We start from the raw sequence: 26,408 nt of genomic DNA, 5'->3' as shown, positions 1-26,408 counted from the left end.
TACACACATATAAATATGTCTGTAATAATCATCTTTCAGTGCAGAAACTTGCTGGTTTTTATAGAAAACACACACTCGCACACATACTTGTAGGGGTGTTTGCCACAATGAGCAGCAAGCACAAATTCATGCACAGAAATCTGGAATAGGGCATTAACATTCCCTGACTTTCACTCACACACAGACTCGCTCATTATCCAGTCACACACACAGACACACACACATATTCGTAAGTGTTATGTGTATTTCACATTATGCAAATATGCAACACTGACTGAACACTGGCACAAAAGCATCTCGATGAAACACACACATACACACACACACACACACAAAGGAGGAAGAGGAAAGTGGAAACGCTCCTGGAGGAGTAACACAAGTAATTCAACTGCAGCAGATCTTGCGGTTACTTAGATTTTGAAAACTGTGAAGAAAAATATTTGATCTCTTTTCATTACACAAACAAAATTACAACTAAATAAAACGTCAGATTTTAGAAGGCTTGCATTTTTGGCAAGACATATGCACAGTTTGATACAAAGCCTTGTATAACCATGCTAATCGCACTGGTAACAGACAGCATATTGTACAAAAGAAGATGAAAAATCAATTATGTGTTCATGCTAATATCCATCTACACATCACTATGCTCTCAAAAGGAATGAGAGCCTTTCAGGAAGCAGTCAGCCTTCCTTTATCAGACGTGTGGTAGATGTGGACGCTCTTTGGTTTTCCTCTTGGCGTCCACCGTTGTCCAAGTTCTTTCCGCCATGTTGAAGCAGACTTTGGTGCTGTGCAAGTAAACAGTCCATGCTAAAATTGGCCTGACTCAAAAAGAAAAAAGGAATTTAAAAAAAATTCAGCAGCGGGCTTTTTCCTCATTTGGTGAGTGTATCAGAAGTGTTTGGCAATCAGCAGTAAATCAGCGTACACGAACCCTCTTAAAAAGGGACACAGTCAATCAGTTGTTCAATGGACCTCAGTCTCCATTTAGATAAATGTTTTGCTATGTTTTGTTAAGGCTGAGGGCAACTCTGGACTTCCTTAAATACAGCCTTCAATTATGCAAGAAGGACGGGGCACTTGGTGGCCTGCAGCGTAAACAGAAAACAACCCAAACCTGTGTACATAGATGCAAAAAAAGGAATAGAATGAGAAATAATGATAACGTAAAATAACCAGATGGCTCTGGAAAAGAAAGTCTGATGGTTGATAAACATTTCTTTTACTTGTTCTACCTTTTCGATTGATTATGTATGAAAGCTGCTTGTTTTATAAGGAGGGCACCTGTTAAATATGGAAAGGTTTTCATGAATTTGTCAACATTAGGCAAGACAGAAGTTAACATATCCTGAATCTGTAATATATTCCACCCTGTTATATTATTCATCTCTCTCCTCAGTGACAATTACTTGCACAAAGAAGAAAAACTGAAAACACATCTATCTCTTTTTTACCTCCTGGGTCTGGCACAGAGGGGGAAGAAAAAGAGCGAAATAGCTGGCAGAAACACAATTTGACAGAATACACTCAGGAAACAGTGTTTTATGTGCATGTGAAGTTTTCCCATGAGCCGAGGATGAGAAGCTTCACCTCATCTCCTCCCGTCTGTCTGCTTCATTTCCTGAGCTGAAATAGAATTGACTTCCTGATACAAGGTTAAATGAGTTTGATGTCAATTCTCCACAGAGGTACGCACAGAGAGAGAGGGTTAGTCAGTGAAATTAATATGTTGAGTGATGGGTCGACATCCTCCCGCTGGGTTTACCTGCATGTGTGTGTGTGTGTGTTTAGCATCCATGATTTCAAAGCAGCGTTGTGCAGTCAGACATCTTGCGATCTCAGCTCTCAGCTCACACACCATAAACTGAGGATCATGACAGTGTCTCTAGTTTACGCAGAATAGTGTAAAGACTGAAGTGATGGAGCTGCCAGAGAGGCAACAGTAACTCAGATAAGCTGTTTGCTGACCTGAGCAGAAAAGCAGCTCAGGCTCACAACGCTCACATCCAACCTTGAGCCAAAGCCTTGTGTCAACAGTCTGGAGCGCTGCTGGTGGTTTAATGGTGCAGCGAATGCTCTTTGGCACACTTTGTGCTCCTTAGTACCGATCGATCATTGTTTAAATGGCAAAGCCTGTCTGAATATTGCTGCCATAGCTGCCACGTGGTCAGTTTAGGATAATACAATGTGTCAAAATTCATATCTAAATAGTCCGATGAACATGACAGAATTCAGCTGACTCCTCAATCACCTGAGCTTAATCTAGTACCACATCTCTGACATTTAGCAGCGTGAATGTGCAGAAATGTCATGCAGCCATGTCAGCTATGGAGAAGAATCCCAAAGGAAGGTGTTATCTCGTGGAGTTGAACACTCTCCTATTTTTGACTAGCTAGTTTTTTAGTAACAGTAGTTCATCTTAGACTTCTTTTTTCTTCCATTAGGATTATAATCAAGTGTTGTGATCCTGATTAGATTCATCCAGTGTGTTATTTGTAGAGAATTTTCAAATCAAAGAATCCAGGCACCAAAAAGCCCCTTCATGTTCCATGTTGCTGCAGGGATCATGGGTGCCTAATTCAGATCCCCAAGTGAAAGTAATTAGTAATTCACTGATGGAAAGTTAATCATTTATTCACAGAGAGAAGTTAACTATACACGATAAAACACAAAGCAGTGACATGACACAAATCCAATCCATGGAAAAAAAACCTCATTAGACTAAAAACAGCCTGAAAAAGATGCAGAGCAACCAAAAAGACACAAAATAACAACAAAGAGATTTAAAAAAAAAAAAAAAGAGACACAATATGATCACAAACAGATACAAAATTACCTCAAAGAGAAACCAATTAAAATTACTCTAAAGGTTTTTAAAAACCTTGTTTTAGTTCAGTCGTATTCGATGATGGGTCCAGACTTTGACTATAGGCCAGTGCGAAAACTTAATTTTGTTTTCTGAATCATTCAGAGGTGGGCTTATAACACGAGTGTGCTTGAGCTTGACAGTGCAAAATAATCCTTCAGGATCTTCTGGTAAAGAGCAGTTTATGGTTTCATCAGTTATGACAAATCATCCAGATCCTGCAGCAGTAAAACAGCCTCAGACCATCACACTACCACTACCTTGTTTGACTGTTGGTATGATGTTGTTGTTATGAAATGCTGTTACTTTTTTACGCCAGATGTAACGGGACTTGAACCTTCCAAAAAGTTCCACTTTTGTCTCGTCCACATAATATTTTCTTAAACTCTTGGGGAGTTTGGGGGAAGAGTTAGATGACCCTTTGTGGAACTTTTATGGTCAGCAGTGGTTTTGGCTAAGAACTCACCCATGGATGCCATTTTTGTTTTGTCACTTTTCTTATTGTTGAACCATGAACACTGACCATGACTGAGTGAGGCCTGGATGAGTCATCAATAGAGTAATTCTGGTAGGCCAACCACTCCTGGGAAGTTTTCTCCATTTGTGGATAACGGCTCTCACTGGATTCTCTGGAGTCTTAGAAAATAAAGTCACTGGATTACATTTGACTGAGATTCAAATTTGTCTGATGACCTGAAACATGCATGTGTGACAAATATGCAAATAAAATTATAATTAAGGAGGAAAATACTTTATCATAGCACTGTAAACGTTTTGTTTCATTTTGTATTCGTCTGTTACATCTATTTTACATATAAAACGAAGCAAAAACAAAAAGCAGCCTTCATTCTTTTGTGAAAAGCAGAGAGGCCTTTGTGTACGGGCTGATTCACACACATACCGAGTGGGGAGGGGGAGTTCTCTGGAAAACTGACAGAAATCAGCAGACAACTCAGATAAGAAATCATTGTTCATTCCTTGTGTGTATGTGTCTGTGTATGAACCTGTATGTCGCTGTAACGCTGTGTGGATGAACAGAAATGTGCCGAAATTCTTAGTTGAGACAAGTAGCAGTGAATGTAAGGTCCTCTAAAGTGACAGAAATGTGTGTTTTATGTGTGGGTGTAGTTCTGCGCCAACACACTCAGACATTTCACAGCTGTGGTCAACAGTTTCTGGCAGAGAGCGTGTGAGAAAAACGCCTGTTTTAACCCAAAGACTCAGTCTGGTCGTGTCACTGACTCCCTCCTCTTTGTTTTATGCCCCCTAAAAGTCATGTGACTCTTTCCTGGTCAAAATAAACAAGATTTTAATATATTTAATGATTGCAGCTATCATTAATGAGCTATTGCACTTTAGCTTGTCTCTGAAGCCATTCTTCATCCCCATGTCTCTTTATCACCTTTACTATAGTAACAAGTTTGGACATTTCCTAAAATACTGCAATAACAGCAGTGATTCAAATCCCTTTAAATAACAGCAGACATTTAGCCTGTTATAGCAAGACACTGTGAACACAATGCAAAAGGTGAACCCGCGAATAAACAACGACTCATCAGTTTCACTAGAAGAATAGATTTTACAAGAAACCACGTCATTAAATTGGCCTAACTCAGACTGGATGATGACTAGTATAGAAAAAGATGACCACAAACACACACACAAAATATAAAGAGGCACAAAACAACATCAAAGAGGCACAACAAAAAGCCCTAGAGACACAAATATACACCAGAGACACAAACGTACACTAGAGACACAAAACAGCACTAAAAACACACTAAAGAATAGAAAGACACCAAACAGCCACTGACACACAAATGTACACTGGACACACAATTAAAAACACAAAACAACATCAGACACACAAATATACACCAGGGATGGATAACAACACTAAAAAGGCACAAAACAATCTCAGAGAGATACAAATGTACACCAGAGACACAAAATATATAATTTTTAAAAACCACACACACACACTCGCAAAAACACACACATGCACACAAAACAGGATTGGAGGTATGTAATAATAACAGAGTGACACAAAATGACACAAAACAATTTTAAAGTGACATTAAATAATTAAAACAACACAAATACAAATAGGATAACAAAAAAGACACTAAATAACCTAAGAGAGGCACAAACACACACTGGAAACAGAAAACAGGAGACAAAAATGCACACCAGAGACACAAAAGAAAACACAAAACCTCAGACACAAAGAGTAACCACAAAGAAACACACTGACTCAAAACAACCCCAGAGAGAAACGCACTGACGGCGGAGATGCAAAAACGCCTTCAAAAAAAACTACAAAAGGACACAACCAAGACAGGAAACAACCTCCAAGAGACACACAACAACCTGAGAGATACAACATCCTCAGGAGACACAAAATGACGCTGCACGGACACAAAACAATCTCAGAGTGACAGGCACAAACACCGGGAAGACACAAAACAACCTAGGAGCAAACAAGGACAACTCCAAAAAGAGACAAAATGTCCAAAAAGCAAACATACGACCTCCTGAAAACACCTCTGCAGACACACAAGAGAAATTGTCCCTATTTGCCACACAAAAGAAATGGCTTTAGTTTCGATGTAAGTACTGCCTGGGCATCAAACTCTTTATCGAGTGAACCCTGACAGCGTGACGAGGGAGACTTCTGACCTGTGTGGAGAAAAGATGAACACAGAATAACAGCCAAGAAAATCACAGAGGAGCAGCCAGAAACCAAAATGTTTCAGGTTACACATCCTGATGTGTAATTCATTTATTTAAATGCACACAGCCCTCTCTGCTGGTTATTCATGGAACTGCATAAAGCAGATGAAAAGGTCATTTTCGTACAGGATCTATCACTTTTACTCTGTATACAAATAAGAGCAATACTTCATAGAGGCAAAAATCCTTGATGTTTTTATTACTTTGATTTCTCACTAAAATGACAAAAACACACCAGAAAAACAAATTCAAATTGACTGTTAAATCATTGTGTATATCATGATGCAGACAATTATCTAATACAATAATATTCAACACTTTTTTTTCTGCAGGAAAAGAAAAGGAAAACAAGACAAAGGAATTATTATATTACTGTCTTTACTTTACTGGCATCCAGCTAATGTGCTGCCATTTATGGCCAACAGCATGCGAGCAGATCAGAAAGGGTTAAGACTAGGGTTGTGTAGCTGACCGTTTTATGAAACGCTGTCAGAGAACTACATGGACACACAATAAAAATACTGTTACAACATGGATAAGAATCGACATTCTTTTGTGCGTTTTGGACAGCAGATGACTTTGTGCGTTAGTCTGTGTTCTGTATACGTGTCATTCAACGTCTTCATGCGTCACCCAGCTGACTTCATCTTGAAGCGTCTGTCAACTACTGACTTTCTGTAGTCTCTGGACCACAGCAGACGCCACCGTCCTGTATGCTGCTGCCTGGACAGTGAAAATAAAATCAAGTTACACCTCAGTGCTGCAGTGTAGCTGAGCAGGTATATGAACAGATTTCTACTGAAGCTGAAGAATAAATAACTAGGACATAATATTATATTTTTGTTGTATTGTGTTATCTGCTTTCAGTGAGTGGTTTACCGATAAAGTTTGAAGTTTTACTCATACTATTTTGTTCATTTATAAAATAAGAATGAGAAAACGAAAGAGAGAAATGTGGGGTAGAATAAAAAAAATAAATAAATATTTCTTTTTTTGAAAAAAAGAAGAGCAAAACAGAATAGAATAGATTCAAACAGAGACCTCAGGGCTGTTGGGAGAAGAGATGACCACTGGCTGTCCTCTGTCTGATGTCTCTCTGATGGTTATGTGAAGAGGGATGTCACCTGGAAACAGTCACATATACATGAAATCACATGTTAAATATAAAAGAAATCAAAAATGGTTTCAATGTTTTCAGAAACAGAAAATCAAAAGCTTTACTTTGTTGTTTTCAAATGAAATAGTTCATAAAACCAATGTCAAATCATCCTTGTGACGGCAATGAGACACATCCAAGTCACTCGGTTCATTCCAGATATGGGGGTGTTGAGGCAAAAAGCTTTTTTTCTTTGCAAAATTAATGCCACTTTCCAGACAGGTCTGGGTTAGGACTCTATAGTAGTCTAACAGTCAAAACATAGCAACTAGAGGCATTTGCAAAAAGCAAGTGTTAGATCTTCAAGGTCACACAAACATCTACCACGATGCGGATAAAACTGTCTCATGTGACAGGCCAGGTCCATGAAAGTTGTGTGCTATGACTTAAATATGGGGTTTGTTCACCATCAATAAGATGGCGAAGAAAATGATTAAGTTAAATTGTACGATGTGTGTTAGGACTATCCACAGCTTTGCCCCAGGGAATACAGAGAGTGCTGCTGAGTTCATGCTGTCAGGCTGCTGTGGTAAATGTGAATCTCTAAGCTGCATTCCTCTTGGTAATCTATATGAACTATAGCTTTTGGGTGCCAGTTTAGCAGACTGATTGAAGAGGTACCCATATTCCTTCCGACTGAAATGTGGTGGCCCGGGTTTGAGTCTGACAAAGGTAAAAAGCCCAAAAATAAATCTTAGCTTTTAACAGATAAAAGAAAAATCTGATTCCTGAGTCTTACTTTGTCAAAAGCCCACTAAAGAATTTAGGAATGACAACATGAATGAAAAAATTCCTATAAAATATATATGTTCCCTCAACTTTATGCATGCCACTTTTACTGCACCTAATGTCTTGGAGCATACGAGGGTTAATACGGACAGCAAACTACTTCGAGCACCCTCGGACATCACTAAAAACAAATTAAATGAAAGTGACGGTCCAACCTAAAAATGTGACTCCCAAAGTGTCTGCAAGCTGTCGGGCCCCATCAGAGCCGAAGATGTGGGTCTCATGATTGCATTTGGGGCACTGGAAGACGCTCATGTTCTGAACCAGACCCAGAACCTGCAGGAAAGAAAATATCACTTCCTGTTGTATTCATCGACCCAACCTGAATCCAATAGTTTATGCATACACTGACACACACATCAACACATTACCGGCACGTTCACTTTCTTAAACATCTCGGCTCCTCTGCGAGCATCCAGCAGAGCGATGTCCTGCGGCGTGGACACAATAACCGCACCTGTACAAGACAAACATCACATGACCCGACTTAACTTTGAACTAAACATGTGTTATTTACTTCTGGGGGCTACAGCAATGAGGATACTTTTAAAAAGTGAAGTTATGTGTTTAGAAAACATCATTTGTATTAGGTGATGTGTGACAAACCCACCTGCTATGGGGATGTTCTGGGTGATCGACAGCTGGACGTCTCCAGTCCCAGGAGGCATGTCCACTACCAAATAGTCCAACGACCCCCAGTCCACCTACAATCACAAAACATGTTTCATCAGCTTCCTTTAAATTCAATAAACTGACAGTGCAATCTAAACTGGTCTCACCTGTCTGAGCAGTTTCTCTATACCAGACATCACCATGAGCCCCCGCCACACTATCGGAGCCACATCATCAACCAGAAAACCCATAGACATGCTGGCAGAGAAGAAAGTGAATCAGAAGAATAGGTCACATAATAGACATGATTTAGGGCTATTTATGGGTATAACAAAAAGGTTGTGATGTAATGTTGATGACAGTCTCACCAAGGAACCCCATAGTTGGTCAGGGGGATCATCCGATTATCTGAAAGATATGTAAAAAAAAGAAATAAAAAAACACTTTTCTGTTATAAAATGTTTACTGGAATTTTAGAAACCTTCAGCTGAATTGAACTAGCCATACTGTCACTGAGCTCTGGGTTTCCTTTCAGGTTCATAAGTTTGGGAATCGATGGACCAAACACATCGGCATCCAACAGACCCACAGACTTTGACTGGAAGAGAGAGAAAAAGTCATACAGTATAGCTCTGAGGAGGACAGACTAACAGCTCACTGTCATATGTGTGTTGTTTTTTGTTGGCTGAAATTACATACATATATAGTATATAAAATATATAATATATAATGATAAAGCAGATTCCTTACCATGTCATTGGCCATTAATCCTAGAGCCAAATTCACTGGCATGAGAGAAAAAACAGACCAAATCAAATCAAATACTTCTCATTGAAAATGTTCAAACATTAGGCCACCTGAAACATGATTTTCTTTTAATATTTTTCTATTTAAAGATCTTTTATGATCAGCGCCAAAGTAAAAAGTATAAGATCTTACGTTCAAAATGGTTTCTTGTTAAGTAACGTTTAGCAGAAAACACTGCAATAGCAGATGAAATCTACTTCACCAATTACTTTTCCATTTCAGAACCTTTTTTCTTCCCTTTTTTTTGGCATTGTTCTATAAACTCCAAACAAGGCCATACCTAAAAAGGAATTCATTCAAAAGCACCAATTTTACCCTCTTAAAAATAAAATAGCTCTGGAAGAAAAAAGATGGTGAGAGAATTTTCCATTGTTTAGTATGAGTTTTACTGAGCACCTGCAGTAGTGGACTTCCCAACACCACCTTTTCCTGAAGCCACAACAATGACTTGCTTGACCCCTGGGATGGGCTTCTGTTTGGGGAGACCTCGGGCCATCTGCTGCCTCTGCCTCTCCTGCAATGCCTTACTGTCCACTGACCTCTGTAAAACAACAAACCAGTAAATAATATAAACAACGCAAAAGTTTAGTTTGTGTTTGAGAGATTAAAAGACCAAAAGACACATTAACGCTGAAATTACAGATAGTCCCAGATGACACTGTGGTCTATGATAAATGGACTTTGATCTGAACATAAAATGTAAACAAACCTTTTCTTGATGCACGCAGGTAAGTAAATCCCAAAAGGTTGATTCTATTCATCTGGACATAGCATTTTTCAGTGGGAGAAACGTTTCATCACTCATCCAAAAGACTTCTTCAGTCTCAGCTGACTGCAGGTTTCCCCAACCTTATAAAAAGACCCCAAAGTCCATCTTTTAAACGAACTGCAAAAGAAATTTCCCTCGTACCGACCATAGCTGGACTTGCCATCGGGCATACTGGGCATCTGCCCGGTGGGCCGATGGAGTTTTTTTTGTAACGGTATAAACAATAAATAGGTGGTGGGTTGGCCAGATGCTGGCCGATGTGTAAAAATAACTCAGTTGTTTGGTGGTGGCTGTGGCGGAGCTTCGACAGAGGCCAGCAGGTGGATGAGGGAAAAACGGGAGGCAGGAGGAGGAGAGACCCTGAACTTCAGGTAAGAAGTTTCGACCTGCAGTCTATCTGGGTCAGATGTAAACCAAGTTTAGGTGTAGTTTATTTTCGTTGTGCTGACTTTTTACAGTCAGTTATAATAACTCACACTGCATACTAGCTAGCATGATGGAGTTTCTATACATCTGGGTGGGTGCTATGATGTTACTGATGTTGAACTTTATTCATAAGGTTAGTTAGTAGAGTTGCCAACCGTCCCGTAAAAAAACTAATCGTCCCGTATTCAGAGAAAATATTACACTTTTCGTATGAAGGTGAAAAGGAACACAGTTTGTCCCGTACTTCAGCTAGAATGGAAAAAGACACAAAGCTGGAGTTATTCTGCGTCTTTACACTGTCAGCTGCCTCTTCTTATGTGACGTATATATGTGTATATATGTGTATATGTGTATAACACATATATATGTATATATTGTACTATTCTTAGTTAGCGTATTGTCTGTTTTGTCTTAATGTTGGTTTATAATGGAGCACTGTAACAAAAAATTATTTCCCCCAGGGATCAATAAAGTATTCTGATTCTGATTCTTCTCTCATTCTCTCCCCCTCCCTCTCCTGTTTCTCCTTCTTTAGTGAAAATGCCTGGGCCGATTTTATATATTTCTTTAAGCAAGTTCTTCATGACTGAGCCAAGTGTCCTCTTTTTTGGAAATCAAAGTATGGTCACCCTAGCATAAGGTTGGGGGAACCTGTAATCAGCTGAATCACTTGAATAAGTGACATAACGTTTCTCTCACTGAAAACGCTACGTCCAGATGAACAGATTTAACCTTTTGGGATAAACAAACCTTATACCATATATAATAGAGAGTGCACAGAGTGGGATTACTATGCTTGCTACTATTCTTAGAAACATGTTCACGATATGTAATTGGTTGTTAATAGTATTAAGGTAACAGTATATATATATATATATATATATATATATATATATATATATATATATATATATATATATATATATAGTTCTATAATTAACAGTCAAGTATTTATGAAATCAATAACCACTTCCGGTTTAAAGTTTCAAAATTATCTTTTCGTGTTCTAAATGTGGGTGTTACAGCTAAAGTTTAGAACGCTACATAAAGGAGAACAGCAACATCTGATCAAGTAAAACCATTTTAACTCTTGTGTGTGTTAAAATAAAGGTGTGTTCCGGATTGTTTAATTCCCTCAGTATATTTTACGATTGTCGCTTTTATTCTGAACATGTTATTTCCGGTCGTGTTGTTGAGTTTCCGTTTAGCTTATCACCAACAGAGAGCTACATTAACTGAAGTCGTACGAAGAGAAACACAGAAAAACATTACCTGGCAGCGTTTAAACTGTACACAGCACGTAGCTCCATGTTTTATTTCGCTCCCCGTTCGTAAAACCGAAGATTTATAAACTGATATTTTCAGTAAATGTGACAGTCTGCTGTATGCGAACAGGGCCATGTTTAGCTGTTTAGATGCCCCTCAAGTCGAGGCATGTTTGCGTCATAGTTGCGCAAAATGCGCATGCTCGTGGCGGGTGGGAGATTTGTTTATCCATCGTTAGTCCGTGAGAACTAAGCGCTTTCTAAAATTTAATATGAAACATTTAAAACTGTACGTTAAAAAGAAAGAAACTCGTGTATCAACAACACAGGTTTTAAAAATTATATTTTATTCTTCATTTTTCCCCCCTATTTTGATCCTGAGTGGTGAAAGGTGCTGAAAAGTCAATTTAAGGACGACACTACAAGTAAATAGACGGGGAGGGGGAGCAAGTAGGTAAGGACGGTATGCGAAAATAGCGCGCAGTCCTGAACATGTCTGAACAGTTTCAGTTAACGTTGACACGGAAGTGGGTTAAATGGGTCATGTGTTTTCTTCTCATTCATTAACTTTATAACAATAAAAACATATAAGGCACCATTAGTTATCCAAGCATCTAAATATATACGGTTGAGCATTGCAACAGACGAAAAAGAGAGATAAAAAAAACAAAAACGAGAAATAACAAAAGAAAGAAAGAAAGAAAAACAGGGGCAATGTAGAATCCAAGAACCTATGCATAGTGTGAACAGAAAGGGAAATCATGATCCACATCTTATGTAGGGAGGAGGCGTCCTTTTAACATGAATTGAACTTACTGAAAAGTGTTAAAAGTTTATGGGCTTTGTTTCATTTACAAGTTTCAGCGACTTCTGTCACCATCTGTTTATACATGGTTTAGCTTTGAGATGTCTGCATTTAAGAATAAAAAACTTTCCCACTAACAAGACATTTCTAATCACCAATATACTGAAACTTAGCATTGTGCTAATCAGTACAATTTAAGCATTCATTGCACCTGTATATACACCTGTGCAGCAAATGTATGGTAAAGATACAGCTAATGAAACTTAATTATTAATAAAATATACTACATCATGAAAAACAAAATCTGAAATTGATTCAGTTTAGTAATGTTTAGTGTGCTTATAAAGGCCCCAAATGCTGTGATATATACAGTAAATGATGTGGAAATAATGAATAATATATGAATAATAATGAAATCACTGCTGATTGTCTGGTTGTTTATGTTTTCAAATGTTTTTGTGTGTCCGTAGGTCTGTTTGATGACGATTTGGACTCCTCTGAGAGATGAGAACACACCCACATCTGTTTCATAGATGTGGGGTGTTACGGTTCTGAGTCAGCTTTGTGGCATCAGACACACACCTGAAAACCAGCACCTGGACTTCATGCAGGAGAGACTGCCTCAGTAATGATGGACTCTGCTGCTCTACTGTTACATCCTCACGAAGGAGGTCTAGGGGTGTGTGTGTGGAGCGGTAACAAAAGGGTCCGGAACAGAATGAAGAGGAAAACAGGTGTTTAGCAAACATAATTCCAAAGAATAACGCAGGAGATCAAAGTCCAGCTATGTATGAATGTAGTTTTATGCACATCTTCTCCTCCCACTGATCACTTCTTCCACCGAGTGGATAGATCACAGCATTCCAGCTTTTCTCATCATCTGTTGTGTGTTTTGTGTGTTTCTTTTTTTTTTTTTTTGTGTGTGTTTCAAGCGTAATGTGCTCGGGATTCCACAAATGATCCAGTACCTGCATCCTGCTGGAGAACTGTACGTAAAACACACAAACACAAAGTGCTAACATGCAGTTCATACATGTGCCCATCACTGCACTGAATTATGAAACAACCAGTGCACAGAGTTTGGATCAACTGATGAAAATTCTCATATTTTTGTTTTTAGGGCAAAAAGAGGAAGAGGACACGAAATCGCACCTCGAGCACAGGTGAGAGGAGATTTCTGGGAATTACGACGTTTTTTCATGTGAAATGTGATGAAAAGAAGACGGAAATCTGTTAACAAAAGAAGACTTACTGTGTTTTTGTTTGTGTTTGTTTGTGCAGCATCTGAACCTAAACAGGAAGATCAACAGGCCAAGAGGCTTTGTGTGACGCCAGCTCAGACACAGCCATCTTCTTCCTATTCAGTTGCGAAGGAGCCTCTTGAGCAGCCACAGAGACAGCCAGCTGTTACCAACCTTCCTGATCAGCAGTCAGCGTGTCTGCAGCTGCAGAACACACAGACAACAGTTGATGCACCTGTGTGTCAAGTAAATCCGGTCCTCCCAGCTTCTCGTGTGGATTTCTCCCCATCTGCATCACTGGCCTCCTCTGCTGCACCCGTCCAGCTCCAGGCCACTTTTGTCAGTGACACTGATGAAGCACTGCTGTCAGTGGTGGAACAGCTTGACCCCCTCCTCACTTCTGAGCAGTCTCAGCAGCCCTCCTCTCCACTCACTGGTCATCACCTAAATCAGACCAACCCTGCTTCTCCTGTATATACGTCTCTATCCACATCATTTACCTCTTCTGCCACATTCTTTCAACACCAAAAAGAGCCTATTGGTTTCGCTGACATTCAGGAAGACATGTGGTCACTCCTTAACCACCTCCCTGCCACTCCACAGCCGGATACATTCTCCTTTCCTAACATTCCTACTCTGATTAGCCCTGCTTCTCTGGAGAATTACTCTCCATCCAAATTGCTGGCCTCCCCTGTTGTGCCCACTGAATGCCAGTCAACGCCTCCCTTCTTCAGCCAAACTAAAAAATATGATGTCGCTACTTAACGACCTCCAACCTTTGCACAGCCTCTACAGCCATCCTCTCCTCAAGCAGACTGGTTCTGACCATAATCAGATCAGTCCTGCACCCCCCAAACCACGGCTACCTTCTGTAATAAAGTCTTAGCTCACTGCAGTCTTTCCTCTGTTTCAGAACTGCTTGCCAGAAATCTCTCCATGTGTGTGTGTTTGTGTGTGTGTGCACGCGTGTACAGATAATCCTTGTTTTGGTGTGTAAATAAAGCTTGATCAAAAAGTAAGTCAGCTCTTGAGTCTGCTTTTGGATCAGCCTCTCGTATGAACCCTCTGGGTTTGTGATGATATCACTCATATAAACTCTTTAAATAAGGCTGCCATTCCCTGGTGGTATGTGGTCTCACACACTGAGGCAATGAGAGACCTTTGGTACTTTATGCTAGGGAAATGGCCTCCAAAATCCAGTGGCAGTGTATCTGTTTATGTAAAGCTTTATACCTGGCTGTCAGCAAAGCAGACGAACAGTCTATCAGATAAATGCACATCCTGAATCTGGTTAATGAAGCAGCACATCACAGGACACAGAGACTTCACAGGGCTGCTGCATTCCATTTGTAAAAGGGCACTGGAAAGAGAAAACACACCTACACTTGCCATTCATAGGCACACAGCTCTTGTAAATTAAGCCCTCACACTTTTGATCATTGCCACCATAGCTGCAAGCAAACCTTTAGCTGAGCTGACCTCTCAAGAGGCAAGACAGAGAAGGAACACTGCAGGTAGCAGCTCCAAATACATGATGTACATCTTGCACTGGGGCAGTAATGTCAACTCCTCATTATGGAAAATCACTATAGGCTGTTCTAGAAGTCGCTAGAAGTGATGCCATCGCCTAATTTGCATAATTGGTCATGCTTGTAAACTACGCTGTAGGAAAGAGAAATAACATCGTGGAAAAGACATAAAGTGAGTAAAAAACACCCTAAATGCATTTAGAATATATTTAGAACTACAAGTTACATTTATCTTAATTCCAACCCTCCTCCTTTATTCGGGCTTGGGACTGGCAAAAGTGACCCGAAATAGGCACGCTTTTTAAGTAGTTTTAAACCACACAAGACTAAGGGTAAAAGTTTTTAACCATCATTTTGTTAACAAACTACATTAGCAATCTAAATGGACCAAAAACAGACAGTAGAAATAAACAGTGTCAATGTGAAAAAAAGATTAGTCTGGTCCTAATTCAGCCTGATTGCTTTGTTTTGTTTTTTCAGACATCCCTCCACACACACACACACACACACACACAGGCTGTGCTGGCTCACAGAAAGAGTAGGTCATCCTCATTTTCATCTCATGTTCAGCAACTGCAGCACTTGACTTAAATGAGTAAGCAGCTGATGTGCCAAAAAGCTGCAAAACATTATTGTATTTGGCTCTCGGAGGAGGCGGATGCACTTTTTCTCCTCTCCTCTCCCTTATCTTCCCTGCTTATGTCCTTGTCTAGTCTCATGTTTTTTGTATTACTTTCCCTGGAACACACTCTCACAGTCTGTTTCTAAAACCTAAAGAGAATTATGGATTTGATCAACTGGTCTCTGAATGCTATTGACACCCTTTTCTCAACGAGAAGTCTGGGCTCGGGAGAGCCCGAGTGCCTTGGAGGGACTTCCCCTGCCGGATACACGATGGACGGGTGGCAGAAATGGAGGGTCGTGTGCCTGGCGGGACTGTCGATCGAGGACGCTGAAGATATCTATCTATTCGAAACCATGATAACAGGGTTCTTCCTGATCGGAGCTGGCTTGGCCCTGGCTTATCGGAGAATTAAGACAGCGGAACGAGCTGTTCAAACCCCCCCAAGGCTGCCCGCTGGGATTGAAACGATGGGACGAGGCGCGACTTCTCAGAACAGGCTCATTGAAAGCAGCATGGTTAAGACCTTGGAGACGCTTACAGCTGCCGTGAATACTCAGAATAACACCTCGCAGAACAGCTCACTGCAGTTGTGAGTTCTCAGAATCGGCTCTCTGAGCAAAAGAATGACAACACCACGGAACGCAAGTTTGATACCATCATGGGAATCTCGCGGTTCTCCAACGGGAGATTGAGAGACCAGTGTCGGAGTGTTAAAGAACAGCTTTGAAATTCTTATGAGTTGTTGCAAAAGAAAAATTACCATCATAATCCGGCTACCCCTTTGGCGCCAGCTGTGGGCTCGAGGCTGGAGCCGAACAAAAACTCCCTGATAACGACTGTGTTGAGTCTGTTCCTTCCCATTCCCTACAAGGCCACCTGGGTTGGCTGGAAGACTGTTTACTTAGCCTGGCAGGGCGAAGGACACTGTCTCAGCTGAACTATGGACACGCAAACACATATACTGATACTGATAAGCACTCACTGACGCATCACCCTCCCTACCCCGGATCCAACGCCACCTCCAACGCTTACCTCCCCTCTGATGTGGACATCGGGTCAGCTGGAGGCGCAGTCGAAGATTGCAGCGGTCCCAGATCAGATGTACACACTGGAACGCTTTCCCATGTTGCTTGTCTGTGTTTATTGTGCTATGGTGTGTTGATATCTGTGCATTCCTGTATTATCCTTTTGTGTTACACATTTCGATGTTTTTTTTCCTCGCTACCTGGCCTGACCTGTCTCCCCAATGTGATGTTGGTGTATTCTATGTACGGTCGGCAAGGTCTGTCATCTCGGTTGTGGGCAAAAGACCTGCAACTGACAAATAAAGGCTATCTCATCATCTCATCTCGTTATCAGGCAGCTGGTGTTTTTTGTTTGCTTTTTACCACACTCATCTGGCTGAATACTCTCTCAACTTCAGCATTTGAGTGTGGCAAGGACAATACAGACACATCAGCCTTTGCAAGTTCTTGAAACGGGTTGATATCAGCTGCATCCCTGTACTTCCAAAACTCACTCCAGAAATTTTTTGTCTCATTCCAGATGGATAGCATGCCATTGGTGGACACTCTTATCTATCGCTTCATGGGAGAAGCCAAGGAGGTTAGCAATTTTTTTCTATTTCTCCAGGGCTCTTGTTGTGCTTTAGAGTTTCCTCCACATTGAAAACTGACATGTACTGCAATGCTCCATTGTTGTCCGGCAGTCTCACTCTCAACTCATTAGTGAGGGATAAGGCTACACACCACTTTGTGACATTTTTTTCATCCTCAGGTGCAAGGTGCAACTCAGCTGCTTTCAACTCAAAAATGTAACCAAGGTATGGTGTCATGGTGCTGGGTCGTTGACCCAGCGTTTTGTGTTTAGTATGATTATTGTCTTCTGTTCTAGTTTATTCTTATTTTGGTATTCTGTGTCCTCCCCTTGTGCCCTGTTTGTGTCCCTGAGTTCATGTTGTGGATTTCCTGTTTTACTTTGAAGGTCTTGTCTCATGTGAGTGTATTCTGCTCTACTCCCTTGTCTTGTCTTGCCTAATGAGTCCCAGCTGTGTGCCCACCTGTTCCTCGTTTCCTCATGTGCCTGCCAGTGTATTTTAGTCCCTGTCAGTTAGTTATTGTTGTCGTGTCGTTAACGTCGGTTACCTTCAACTTGCTGTGTGTTTGTTATGTCCAGTCCTCCAGCACCTCTGTTTAGAGTCTCGGTTTTGCGGCTTTTATTTTACGAAGAGTTTGTCCAGCAATAAAGCTGCGTTTTCAGAGTCCTGCATTTTGGGTCCACCACTTCTGCCTGCCTGCTAGTGAAGGGATTTCCGGCTGTTTTTAGAGAACCGGCTCTTTCGGTTCGGCTCACTAAAAAGAGCCGGCTCTTTCGGCTCCGAACCGGCTCTTCAGGTTGTTTTGTTGCTTTAATTAATTTATTATTAAAAATAATATCAAATTATGTACAAAAGGAATTACTAATGTAAAAAAAAAGTGGTTTTATTTATATATGTTTATATATAAATATATGCGGTGGCCCCTAGAGACAAAACACGTACAAACTCCAAAACACATTTCTAGCATGAACTGAACTTCTAAAACAGAGCTACCTAGATCACTTAAATTACACAATTGAAAGCATGAAAGCATATGTGTATTGTTTGTGAATTTATACACAAGCACTATATTCATATATAGTGTTTGTGTATTTATACACAAGCACTATATTCATATATAGTGTTTGTGTATTTATACACAAGCACTATATTCATATATAGTCAAATAATTAAAAAAATTAATTTAAAAAACAAATGTTCATTTACAGTGTTGGGAAGGTTACTTTTAAAATGTATTCCATTACAGATTACAGAATACATGCCCCGAAATGTATTCTGTAACGTATTCCGTTACGTTACTCAATGACAGTAATGTATTCTGAATACTTTGGATTACTTAATATATTATCATGCTTTTTACAACAACGTGAATGTACTATTGCTGTGTGATTTATTACTATTACTGAAGGTCCGCGACTCTGAACTGTAGTAAAGGGGCCTCTGACTAATATGGCGGGGTCCATGACACAAAGCACCACAGAAACTTACTTTGGAGTGGAGGTGTTGGATGGGGGAGCAGGAGGGACAAAATCGCAGACTGGAACACAGATGCAGACGGGTACAAGATAACAGAGTTTATGAAGATACAGATGTTCAGCAGCTGTGTTCACTGGTGTGTTTGTGTGTTTTACGTACAGTTCTCCAGCAGGATGCAGGTACTTGATGATAAGATATTTAAAAGTGTTATATGGGCACCGACTGAGAACACAGCACATGTCAGGATCATTATTGTCTTAGTAACCAAATTATAAGCAGAGACACAAAACCATGCTCAGAAAGGTTCATGCTTGTTTTTTGAGTGTATTGAGTGTATGAATATTTATGTTACGATATGCAAAAAGTCCATCAGTTATTGGAGGAAACAGCTGTGTTGCTTTACACTGTAAAAAGGAATCTGTAGAAAAATAGAAAATGTCCGGGTAATGTCCTGGTTCTGCAAGTACATTTTAAGATTTTTTTTTGTGAGGGCCAGTGTCCTGCAGGTTTTAGATGTGTCCATGATACAACACAGCTGATTTAAATGGCTGAATGACGTCCTCAACATGTCTTAAAGTTCTCCAGAAGCCTGGTAATGAACTGATCATTTGATAATATCAAAAACCTGCAGGACACCGGCCCATGATATGCTATACATATGTAGTCAGTTATGGCCAAAAACTCACCTTTGATTACTGACTTGCATTCACTTCATCAATGAATTGGAGTGAACACTTGTCCTACATTAACACTGTAGGGTCTTTACCTTACAATATAAAGTTACTTGAGACAGGATTTGTTGACTGTTAACTGGTGCTATATGAATAAAACTGAACAGATCTAAAGGTGCTCCTGAGATTTGCATTTATTAGAACAGGATGAATGGACGACCACAGCCCTCTCAGTACATGGCTGACAGGACTTTTCCCCACATAATAAATCAAACACAAAATAGATTAAGACAGATTACTATACCAAACTTAAAGATGAAAGTGCATTTAGTGGATTTGGTTTATCAGCTCTTACTTTTCAAAGACATTGAGGAGAAAAGTACAACTATAAGTGCTTGTTCTGATGAAGACTTTTAAACTGTAAACAGCAGCTAAGTGAATAAGGATCTGTGTCCACGAATCCGAGGCAGCGACAACACTGAAACGCCATAGTTCAAAATCCTCAATGCGCACCTTTTGTCCACTGTGTTCAAAATGCTCTCAACTGTTAAAGTAGAGGAGAAAAGTTTGACATATTTCACGACCATTAAACGTTAGAGAAGCCTCTCAAAAAGAGGTCACGGTTACTTCCCAAGCAAAAACCTCTGCTTGTGCTCACAAACCCTAAAAAGCAACAAATAAGACAATAATAAGACAAGTGACTACAAAGTGACACCAGAGGTTGGTGAAGAGCAACCATGAAGTGAGACATTGTGTGCACACCTTCTAGTGATACCACTCTTCATATACCTGTGTGATAAAGTCCTGGTAGTCCATCAAATTCCATCGGAGCTTTAAAGAAAATACACTCAGCTTTTCCTCGGATTTTCAAAGTTGTTCGGTTCATACAGGAACTTGAGCAATCACACTTAACGTGTCGCTGTTTTGCTCCACCACCTCAGCCAATAAGCCCGGTCACAATTTATTTTGAGGAAAAAAGAAACGAAAAAAAGACATTTTAAGAAGTTTGTTTTTTGGTGCTGTTGTTTACATTTAAGCTAAAATAAAAGTACAAAGTTTAGTATTGAGAAAAGTAAGGTCGGCAATGACTTCAGTCTTAGCAGAGGGCAGTGACACTATTGGTTTAACCCCAAAAAGATGATTTTGTTCATCTGGACGTACCTTTTGTGGATGGATGTTTTTCCCACTTAAAAAGGTACGTCCAGATGAACAGAATCAAGATTTCCATACACAGGCGATTTAGGTGCATTTAGAAACTACTGATTTACGTTAATAAGCGAGTGCACACATTTCCGGCCTCTTATCACTTAGATTTCTGAATCTTAAGAGTGAATCGATTTACAGCAGGAACTGCACACTTAGCCATCAAGCGTTTTGGTAAAGTAGCACGAGTAGTGTAAAGTTTTGTAGGGTCCTGTTAAAAATCACACAAGCATCACAGCACATCTGGCATATTTAGTTCCATTTATTATAAACTATAAATTCCAGTTATCCACTGATCAGTAGTTTTTGAGTAAATGAATGTCACTGATAAATCAGTGGTGATTCACCTGCAAGTGTTTTTATAAACTGTATTTTGTTTTTGTAGAACTCACCAGCAGCTCTATTTGAATATCTCCTGTTCCACTTTTCCCTAACCTGGAAGCAAAGGATGGCTTAATTCTGACTAGGACACAAACCTTGGCGCTTATCATAGACGTTACATTGTCCGTGCAGCAAGAGAGAGAGCAGTGACTACTGATTAAGATCATTCAGAAACGTGTCCCTTTCTGGCAGCTGTGGCAACTTCTAATAAGAAAGTTTGCATTCTTAGAACAATGCTGGGTCATGTGTGATGTGTCATCGTGTGAGGTGTTACATTTGGACTTAATTCTGCTCAATTAAGTGTTTTGATCTTTCATTAAATATGGCAACTGTGTGTTGTGCTGCAAGTTGAAACCCACTGTCCTCATGAGCACAGTATCTAACAACTCACCTGAAAAAACTGATTGAATTCAGCTGGACACAATGGTTTTCAGTGGGAGAAATGTTTCATCACTCATCTGTGACACTGGAGAAGTCACTTGGATGAGTGACAAAACAATTTTCCTTGGAAACATCCAGAGGAACTAAACCTTTGGGCATATCCTTGCCTGTAATTCATTCATCAACAAATGTTTTTATGTATAAATCTTTTCTTTTTTTTCAGATCTTGTTTCTCTTGGCTTAATTTCACAGAAGAAAACCTCTCTGGAGTTTAACACAAAAACTGAAGTCAAATAGTGAATTCACGTAAGACTGGGATTTATAGGAATAAAAAGAAATAAATACTGCTTAAGCTGAATAATTGTTGGGTTAAAGTTACTACTGAAGTTCTGTGTTCTCTCTCTCTCTCTGTGTAATATATATAATACACACACACACACACACACACACACACACACACACACACACACACATATATATATATATATATATATATATATATATATATAATTTTTAATAACATTTTTATAAAAATAGTTTTTATTTTAAATTAAATTGTTAAATAATAAATTAATTTAGTAATGTCTGAATAAATAAAATTATTTAAAAACGTATTTGTAAATGAATGTACAAAGGCATAATTTATTGTACAATTCATTATTCAAAGACAGAATTCTTTATTTCGATGCATGTGGCTCCTCCATGGAGTACTAGCGATGCCTTGCAGAATAATCTCTGCACAAAGGTGTCTGGAGTTACCTTGGGATATGCATTAGCCTCTCCTCCCACTCTTCCAGCATGATCGTGCTGAGAGTCAAAGACAGGTGGCCATATCTCTACAGTCTTTAATGTAGATGTTGATAAGTTTCTGTAAGACTGCTGCTTCACTGATGATGTTCACATTAAGGAATAAACAGCACTTGTAAATTCATAAATAGTTTGAACAGCAGAGGGCAGCATAAAGCAAAGCAGTGAATGAATGGGAGATTTCAACAATTACAGAAAAAAAAGATACACAGATGAAAATATGTTATTTTCATACAGTAACCTGATACCCTATGGAGGGACAGGTCTTTAAATATATATATATATTATGAAACACTTAAAAATTTACATTAAAAAAAACACGTATCAACAACAGGGGATTAAAAAAAAATTTTATTCTTTATTTTTTCTCACCTATTTTGATCCTGAAACTCCGAACTAATTCTCTGAGTGGTGAAAGGTGCTGAAAAGTCCGTTTAAAGACGACACAGAGGAAAAAGGCAAGTAGGTAAGGACGGTATGCGAAAGTAGCGCGCAGTCGTGAACATTTCTGAACAGTTACAGCCAATGTCGACACGGAAGTGGGTTAAATGGGTCACATTTTTTTCTCATTCATTTCTCTCAGGTGTTAGAGAGGTTTAGCGCTTTTAGGGAGAGACGGTTAGTTAATATTATACATGTTAAGCAGTTTCTCCTGGACGCTAAAGCACTGTTTTGAAAAGTGGAGATTGTTAAGACGTATAAACAAAGGAGACAGGAGTTAAAGCCTGGCAGTAATGACGGAGAAAGGCTGCAATCCGGTGGCCCGGACGGTACTGCAGCAGTGTTTGCAGGCCAGGCTGCAGGTGAAACCAGCAGATGAACACTCCGAAGCTCAGTTTGTCCAGGTGAGAGACGCATTCTCTATCACTGCTTTGCAGACATAAACCAATCAGTACTAGCAATACTGATAATATGCTTAAAAAGCTATCAATATAAAACAAAGACATTAAGTAAATATTGACAAAATCAATATCAATTACTAGTTCAGAAATACAAAGTAATGTATATATTGATTCACGGATGTGTGTGTCAGACCTTTTCTTATTTTGACTTTATATGTGTTGCACATGATGCAACATCTTGGAGAAAGGACATAATTTTTACTGTATTTAACATTTCTGCTTTTATCTGTACTCTCAGATTGAAAGAGGGATGGTGATCTACATCTGCTTCTTCAAAGGAGCCACAGATGACATCCTACCCAAGATGGGTCAGTGAATTTTTTACTTTTTTCTTTGTTCTTAATAGTGAACCCCTGCTTCCCTGTGAATCCCTCCACAGATGATAAAAAAAAGTTGTGTCCTCGCTCTGTCCAGTGTCCACGCTGTTGAACCTGCGGCTGAGCGAGTCGGATTCTGGGAAGATGGTGTCAGTGTTGGACCTTCCCGGGAGTTTGCTGATTGTCCCTCAGGCCACGCTGGGAGGAAAGGCCAAAGGCAGAGGCATGCAGTACCACAACAACATCAGCAAGGAGGATGGGCTGCGACTGTACAGCGCATTCGTTGCTCTGTGTGAGAAGGAGCTGAATGCTGCTGTAGCTGAGAGCAGCGCTGAAGTGACAGTAAAACACGGGACCTATGGTAACAGACAAGTGCTGAAGCTTGACACCAATGGACCATACACACATCTGATGGAGTTCTGAAGCTGAGCTCACCATCTCAGAGACAACATGTCATACTATTGTGTCTACCAATGCAGCTAGAAAGACTGATGTACTCGTATCTGAGTTGTGCATCTTTCAATATAAACAAAATAAAAGAGATTTAGAATTTGTCAGTTGTTTGTGTAATCGGCCAAAACTGGATTGTGTATGAAGGCTTTCTGATACTGTGGGACACTACCAGTCTCTACAAACACATGAAAAACTGAAAAATGAAGAGAGAAGGATGGAAATCCCTCAGCCAGACACAGACAGAGTGCTGTATTGTTTTTATTTATTGTTTAGTTAGACTGGGAGGAGCTGCTGGCACTCTTTTAGTCATGCCTTGGAATAATTGTTTTGCCTAACTGAACAAGTCGCCATGCATGTTGTTTTTCAGTGAGGCTTAAAAATGCTCTCAAAACAATCTATGCCACATGCTTTAGTGATGATTCTCTTATATTCAAGTTTTATTTATATTTCTTCAGCTTCTTCAGATGATGATAACATTGTGTGCCTTGTTAATTCTTTTAACAATCACTGCTTTGCCAAACTCAATCAAGTCACTCAAAAATTGTTTCTCATTCACTGTGGATAAACAATCAATCTCATGGCCTACGAAACACCCATCAAACAACCGAATGACTGTGATTCCATGGGTTTTGTGGTCCATCATAAATATTTCCATAAACCCTTTTGATTCTTATAATGAATAAATTGTAATAATTATTGGATACTAATAAGAGCATTACTTTCATTATTGTTCTTTCCTCCATCTCAGCATGCTGTGTTACTGTCTGATGATCACTGGAATGCATTACTCAGTTACTTTGTAAACAAAGGGATGCACTTGAGATCCCAAATCTCTCTAACTTCCACCCTACTTTTAAAATACCTCCTAACTTTAATGTGTGTAAACTTGATGTTATATTGCTACTCTAGCACTTCATTTTCTTGGTTATATTACCCTATTAATTCACATAAAATAAACAAATATAATAGCAAATATAAAAAAACAAAAGTAATAAACAATAATATACCAATAAAATAATCATACACATTTAAATAAAATTACATATTTGTGTATATTTACTTGCAGGTATTTGCACAGCTGTTGCATTCAGATTGATGTGGTTCTGGCAAAATTTAAACATGATAATTACCCAGCTGCAGGACAAATGTGTACAATTCTAGGAACTATAACTCACAGACAGTAATCATGTAGCTATATAATGAAATCATTAATACGATCTTGTTAAACAGTTTTTATACTACACTTTATCACTGCCATATAACATAAGATGTGAAACTTGTTGTACCATCTCACTATAGATGTAAGTAAGCTGGACTGCTGAAATAGCAATACAATTTACCTCGTTCACCCATTCACGCTCACTCATAGAAGCACTTTTTGCTATGCTTTTCCATTTTCCAACAGTTGTGATCATAATATAAAATAAATGTAGACTTATCTTTTTATAATGAGAGTTTACAGCACATGCTGTTTCGCTCTCTTCTCTGAAAGTTAAAAGGAAAGAAGACAATAACAGACAATAACAAAAAAGAGAAAAACAAGACAAGAGGAAAGTCAATAAATGATTTCAGCAACTACAAAACCTGCTGGTTTCAGGAGGAGTTGCCATAATAATATAAAGTAATCATACACTTATCTTTTTCTAATGAGTTTACAGCATTTGCTATTTCGTCCTTCGTCTCTTCACTGAAAGTTAAATAAAGATAATAACAAAAAATTAAATAAATAAGAAGAGTTACCAATCAGAGTTCTGATACAGTCATAGAATAAATATGTGTCTACTTATCTTTTAAAATTGTCATTGTTCTTGTTTTCTCCATTCTCTCTGAAAGGCAGACAGCAGATGAAGAAAAGTAAGTTAAACAGCAAAGTAGACAGAACAAGTACCTCTCAGGATATCTCATAATGTGTGCATTTCTACTGGACACCTGTCCCAATGTTTCTCATAAGAATCGAATATCTTTGCCACCAAGCAACAGTGAATCATACCAAGAAAAATCTGAGGCATCAGAGTGAAAAATAAATAAATAAAAATCACAGTCAATAATAATTTGGGACATAAAGTCTTCAAAACTAAAATAATACTGTCATTTGATGACTTCCTAATTAAAATACACAGCTGGGGGAATAAAGGCTCTGTATGCCTCCTTTTAAGCCATCTATCTATGTATGTTAACTGGCACAGGTCAGTAACAGACCGGGTGTAAAAAGAGCATCTTAAGCTGGGAGATTTTGTCAGGCATAAAGATGAACAGAGGGTCACCAATCTGCAAAAATAAAAAAACGAGAAACCAAACAAACAAACAAATAAAAACTGCATCTACAAATTGTGGAACGACTTCAGAATAATGCAGAGAATCAATATTGGATGGCTGTGGGTTTGGCAGTACTGCATTTAAAAACGAGCATTGATCTTTGTCCCCGTCTGGTGGAAACCAATTCCTCTGCCCTTGCTCCTTGATGGCTGGAAGTATCATTTACTTACTTAGACTTATTCGTCACGATCACATGACTCTGGTCTTGCAGAGAGAACAATGCGTCCTCCGGAGTTGCGAGGGGCGCTCTTGTTTCTGTCAGAGAACGGAAGTGAGCT

The 26,408-nt window shown here is 39.3% G+C and overlaps 2 protein-coding genes across 3 annotated transcripts; one reads left to right on the top strand and one right to left on the bottom strand.

The window, feature by feature from the left end:
• Positions 1-5,615: 5,615 nt before the first annotated feature.
• On the bottom strand, positions 5,616-11,638 carry nubpl (nucleotide binding protein-like). 2 transcript variants are annotated; one of them, XM_082516837.1, is made up of 11 exons: positions 11,434-11,638; positions 9,390-9,507; positions 8,910-8,944; positions 8,667-8,757; positions 8,528-8,567; positions 8,327-8,417; positions 8,158-8,251; positions 7,919-8,004; positions 7,703-7,823; positions 6,644-6,726; positions 5,616-6,325 (listed from the first exon to the last, which is right to left on the bottom strand). In XM_082516837.1, the coding sequence occupies exons 1-11, from the start codon at positions 11,560-11,562 to the stop codon at positions 6,263-6,265; spliced, it is 951 nt and encodes a 316-aa protein (XP_082372963.1). In that variant the 5' UTR covers positions 11,563-11,638; the 3' UTR covers positions 5,616-6,262. The 2 variants fall into 2 exon arrangements, with proteins under 2 accessions (XP_082372963.1, XP_082372962.1); XM_082516836.1 differs by having other exon boundaries at positions 9,363-9,507; positions 11,434-11,635.
• Positions 11,639-22,599: 10,961 nt separating this feature from the next.
• Positions 22,600-23,914, top strand: dtd2 (D-aminoacyl-tRNA deacylase 2). The gene is made up of 3 exons (XM_082517271.1): positions 22,600-22,987; positions 23,283-23,352; positions 23,459-23,914. Exons 1-3 carry the CDS (start codon positions 22,877-22,879, stop codon positions 23,782-23,784), a joined length of 507 nt encoding a protein of 168 aa, XP_082373397.1. The 5' UTR covers positions 22,600-22,876; the 3' UTR covers positions 23,785-23,914.
• The last annotated feature ends 2,494 nt before the right edge of the window (positions 23,915-26,408 follow it).

This window comes from Aulonocara stuartgranti (assembly GCF_965226115.1).
Source record: "Aulonocara stuartgranti genome assembly, chromosome: 19".
Taxonomy (NCBI): domain Eukaryota; kingdom Metazoa; phylum Chordata; class Actinopteri; order Cichliformes; family Cichlidae; genus Aulonocara; species Aulonocara stuartgranti.
Note: the sequence above shows the minus strand (reverse complement) of the source record. Positions and strands in the feature narration are given on the sequence as shown.

Excerpts from the sequence above, each read along its gene's own strand:
- nubpl (XM_082516836.1), bottom strand. The coding sequence starts at position 11,562 with ATGGCCCTGTTCGCATACAGCAGACTGTCACATTTACTGAAAATATCA. Across the intron at positions 9,508-11,433 it reads TACAGTTTAAACGCTGCCAG|AGGTCAGTGGACAGTAAGGC; the intron begins GTAATGTTTTTC and ends GTTGTTTTACAG. Across the intron at positions 8,252-8,326 it reads TAGAGAAACTGCTCAGACAG|GTGGACTGGGGGTCGTTGGA; the intron begins GTGAGACCAGTT and ends TTGTGATTGTAG.
- dtd2 (XM_082517271.1), top strand. The coding sequence starts at position 22,877 with ATGACGGAGAAAGGCTGCAATCCGGTGGCCCGGACGGTACTGCAGCAG. Across the intron at positions 22,988-23,282 it reads CCGAAGCTCAGTTTGTCCAG|ATTGAAAGAGGGATGGTGAT; the intron begins GTGAGAGACGCA and ends CTGTACTCTCAG. Across the intron at positions 23,353-23,458 it reads TGACATCCTACCCAAGATGG|TGTCCACGCTGTTGAACCTG; the intron begins GTCAGTGAATTT and ends CGCTCTGTCCAG.